Consider the following 4,184-nt stretch of genomic DNA (forward strand, 5'->3'; position numbering starts at 1 on the left):
GGGAGGGTAGAGGGAGAGTGGGTTGGAAAGAGGGAACCGATTACAAAGATCTATATGTGACCTCCTCCCCGGGGGACGGACAACCAAAAGGAGGGTGAAGGGAGATGTTGGACAGGGCAAGATAGGACAAAATACCAATTTATAAACTATCAAGGGCTCATGAGAGAGGGGGGAGTGGGGAGGGAGGGGAAAAATGAGGACCTAATGCCGGGGGTTTAAGTGGAGAGGAAATGTTTTGAGAATGATGAAGGTAATGAATGTACAAATGCGCTCTACACAATTGATGTGTGTATGGATTGTGATAAGAGTTGTATGAGCCCCTAATAAAATGATTTAAAAAAAAATAATAAATTTGTTTAAAAAAAGAAGAACTGGGAAAAAAAGAAAAAGATATGTTTCTTTTTCTGTTTAAATAGCAATGTGATTTAAAGGGTGAATCTGCTCACTTAAAGAGAAGGCTAATTCCTATGCTGATGTGCAATTTGAACCACTTTCCTAGTGAGAAAGGGCCTCGTGCCTACGCTCAGTGCCCTGACATAGAGCCAGTCTATTGATTAACTATAGCTACTAACATGATCATCGTAACTCCGATTTGTACCCTGTTTTTCCTTATCCATTCCGAAATGCTTTTTTCTTTCCCTTTCCTTCTTCTCCTTTACTTTTTGCCAGTTCTGAGTTTTAAAAAAGGAAGAAGCTTCCAGGAATACAAGTTAATATTACTTTGAGTCCCAAGAGAAAATGCTAGGGAAAGAAAGAGAATTTATTTGAGAGAAAAGGCTTTTACCCAGTCCTATCCAGCGAAATGGCAGAGTTGGAATATGTACATTTTAACTTTTTCATTATGTAGAAGCAGGGAGAAGCACCATCCGAACTGCCTGCTACCTGTCACCCTGCTTCTAGAAGGAGCCATCGATGACCCCAGTCCCCGACTCACCCTGAAAGACATGGACCGCCGTCAGGGGACTCTGACTCCAGCGGACCCTGCCTTCCAGAGCAGGCGGTGCCCCCGGCGCTGGCTTGGCTGTGATCTTCATGGGAGGAGGCGACCAGGTCTTTCTGCATGGCACCATGTGGTGGGTTCAAGGAGCCAACTTCTTGACCAGCGGAAACCATTTGTGCCACCGAAGGCTGATCCGCCCCCCGCCCCCCACCCCGGAAAACCAAACCAAATGGCCTGCCAGCGAGTCGATTCTGACTCATCGCGACCCTGTAGGACAGGGCAGAACTGTCCCTGTGGGGTTCCGAGATGGTTAACTGTTTGTGGGAGTAGACTGCCTCCTCTTTCTCCCATGGAGTGTCTGGTGGTTTCGAACCACTGTCCTCGGGGTTGGCAGCCCAATCAATGCGTAACTACAACGCCACCAGGACTCCTTCCCCTCCCCTCATTCCATAGGAACCTGAAGCAAATTCCAGATTTCGTGTCATTTCATTTGTACACATTAAAGGCGAATGTTCAAAGCATTCGCCAGAGCTCATGATCATAAGGAGACTCCATCACCAAGCCTCAGGCCCTTCTCCGGGGTCTGTCAGCTTACCTCTGCCTCATCAATGGAATGTTAATGCAATTCGCAGCAGCCACAGCAGCGAAGGGCACAAACCGCCCTATCAGGGGCGAGACATGCTGCAGAAAAGAGAATGAGAAAGCATTATTTTATTTCCTGTAGGACAGGATGGAAACATTTCTTTCATGAAAACGGAAGCATTCAGGGTGCTGTTTGTGTAGCCACTGCTAACTGTGGGAGTGTGCGCGTTGCTACGACGCTGGAAGGTGGCCCCATCGGTATTTCAGATGCCAGCAGAGTAGCCCCGCTGAACAGGTTTAGCAGAGCTTCCAGACGGGGAAAGAAGCGTTAGAAAGGCTTGGAGACCCACTTCCAGAACACGAGCCAACACGATGGCATGGTTCAGTACAGAACACTGTCTAAACGGTTTCCTTCGGACATGCCGGCAGGAGGGATGCGTGTCTCCGGAAGGGCATCATGGGGGTGAAACGGGGAGCCTTTGATGGCGGTGAGACTCTGACGAGGCCGATTGGCGCAGCAGCCGTAACGGTGGGCTGGAACAGGCTGGCGAAGTTTAAAAAACATGCTTAAAAATATAAATCGAAACAACCCCACAAGCTGAACTCACGGCCACCAAGCGGGTCTGACTCGTGGTGACCCCGTAGGACAGGGGAGAGCTGCTTCCGCGGGTTTCTGAGACGGTCACTCTTTATGGGGGCAGAGAGGCCCCTCTTTCTCCCATGGACCAGCTTACTCTTCGGTGAGCGGCAGCCCACTGCGCCACCAGGGCCCCCTGTGCAGACGGTAAGGCGTGGGCGACGTGTCGTCATGCGACGGAGTGGACGTCACAGTCTTTAGAGACGGCTCACTTTCCACACTGGTCTCCGGCTCCTTTCACATCTCTGCACGGACACTCCGGGATGATGCTGGTTCCTAAGACGCGGTTACATCTCCGTGCGGCTGAAGGAGCGTAGACGCATGGGTCACTGTCCTGAGGCCAGAGGCCAGCTCCTCCGTCTCTTTAGAAGTGTGGCCCGAGGCTACACAACCTGGATGCGCTCCTGGAGTGCCTGTCCTGGGATGCGTGAGCCTTTAGGCTAGCGGTTCTCAACCTGTGGGTCGCAACCTCTTTGGGGGTCGAATGACCCTTTCACAGGGGTTGCCTAGGACCATCGGAAACCACCTATTTCCAAGACACCACTCCTCTATCCGTCTCCAGGCAGGTCCGCCCACATGCGAGTACCCCGGCATGAGGACTGTTACCTATGCTATGCCATGCTTCGAGACAAAATTTCATTTATTTGTAATTAAAAATAAATATTTCACAACAGATAATTGCATATGGTTTTGTGATTAATCACTATGCTTTCATTATGTTCAATTTGTAACAATGAAAATACATCCTGCATATCAGATATTTACATGATGATTCATACAGTAGCCAAATTACAGTTATGAAATAGCAACGAAAATAATTTTATGGGGAAAAAAAGAATTTTATGGTTGGGGGGGTCATCACAACACGAGGAACTGTATGGAAGGGTCGGGGCATGAGGAAGGCTGAGAATCACTGGTTTAGACTGATACACAGTATCAGACATGGACCAACGTCTTCTTGGTCACAACCCTTCCCAAGTTGAAAGAGAAGATAGAACTTAAAGTGTGCAGCTGAAAACCGTCACAAGAACAACTCGTGGATCCAGACTGGTGGTGACCCCGTGTGGGTCAGGCTAGAAACGGGCTCCATGGGGATGTCCAGGGCTAGTCTTTCAGAAGCAGGTTACCAGGCCTTTCTTCTGAGGCTCTGTGGGCGAACTCAAATCTCCAACCTGCTCGTTGGCAGCCGAGCGCCTTAACCCTTGGCACCACGCAGGGTCTTCAATAACGATTCCAAGACAACCGTGTTCAGACTTGAACCACTTCAATGCATAAGAAAGGAGCTTGGAGCCAGGCAGGCAAGAACAAAATAAGACGCTTCCATAAAACTGAAATTAAAAAAATAAAAGAGCAGAAATAGAAACCACCAGTACCTTGGTGAGCGCATTGAGTCCTAGGGCTGTGGCTACGGCGCCCGTCGTCGCAGACACATAGGCTGTTCCCAGCTCGCTGAGGAGAAAGGGACATCGCCTCAGTCACACGTGCACAGGAGGAAAAGCTACGGCATCCTTTGTGAAGAGACGATGGGGAATGAAAGGATCGTGATCCCGAATGGAGAGTCTACAAAGCCGCACTCATTGCTCCAAATGAAGCAAGTGGACTCTTAAAGAAGGGTTTCTTCACATAGAGCTTCGTGACAACCAAATGGAGGCAGACAGACAGATTGCGTGTGGATTGGGTGGGGAAGGCTCAGGACCCACAGTGGGCAGGATCCCGCGAGTGAGGGACCAGGCCTGTTGGGTTATATGCTTGTAGCATATTTGCTTTAGAAAGACAACTTCTCAAAATAGTTGTATACAGACTGAACATGAAACTGCACACTACCCATGTTACAATGGTGCCTACTTCACTGCATAAAAACGCTACAAGCCTCGTCTTGAAAACACCATCAAGCAAGGCAATGATAGCTTTAATACAAGAGAAGTTCAATCCAAGGCTAGAGATAATGACTTCAATAGCCCGACTTCCAGGGGAGGCTGGTGGAAGAACAGGGATTATCAAAAGCAGTTGTAAACACCACAAAAA

The 4,184-nt window shown here is 49.0% G+C and overlaps 1 protein-coding gene across 2 annotated transcripts in view; it reads right to left on the bottom strand.

Moving 5' to 3' along the window:
* SFXN1 (sideroflexin 1) overlaps positions 1-4,184 on the bottom strand; it is a 68,509-nt gene that overhangs the window by 32,002 nt on the left and 32,323 nt on the right. For both annotated transcript variants that reach the window (XM_045284879.1, XM_004696802.2), the window contains exons 5-6: positions 3,533-3,608; positions 1,536-1,621 (exon numbers count right to left, since the gene is read on the bottom strand). In XM_045284879.1, coding sequence (XP_045140814.1) covers positions 1,536-1,621; positions 3,533-3,608 — 162 coding nt within the window. The remainder of the gene's footprint in view (positions 1-1,535; positions 1,622-3,532; positions 3,609-4,184) is intronic.

The sequence above is a fragment of the Echinops telfairi genome, unplaced genomic scaffold (assembly GCF_000313985.2).
Source record: "Echinops telfairi isolate 266 unplaced genomic scaffold, ASM31398v2 ScPeMD7_7469;HRSCAF=8507_0, whole genome shotgun sequence".
In the NCBI taxonomy this organism is placed as follows: Eukaryota; Metazoa; Chordata; class Mammalia; order Afrosoricida; family Tenrecidae; genus Echinops; species Echinops telfairi.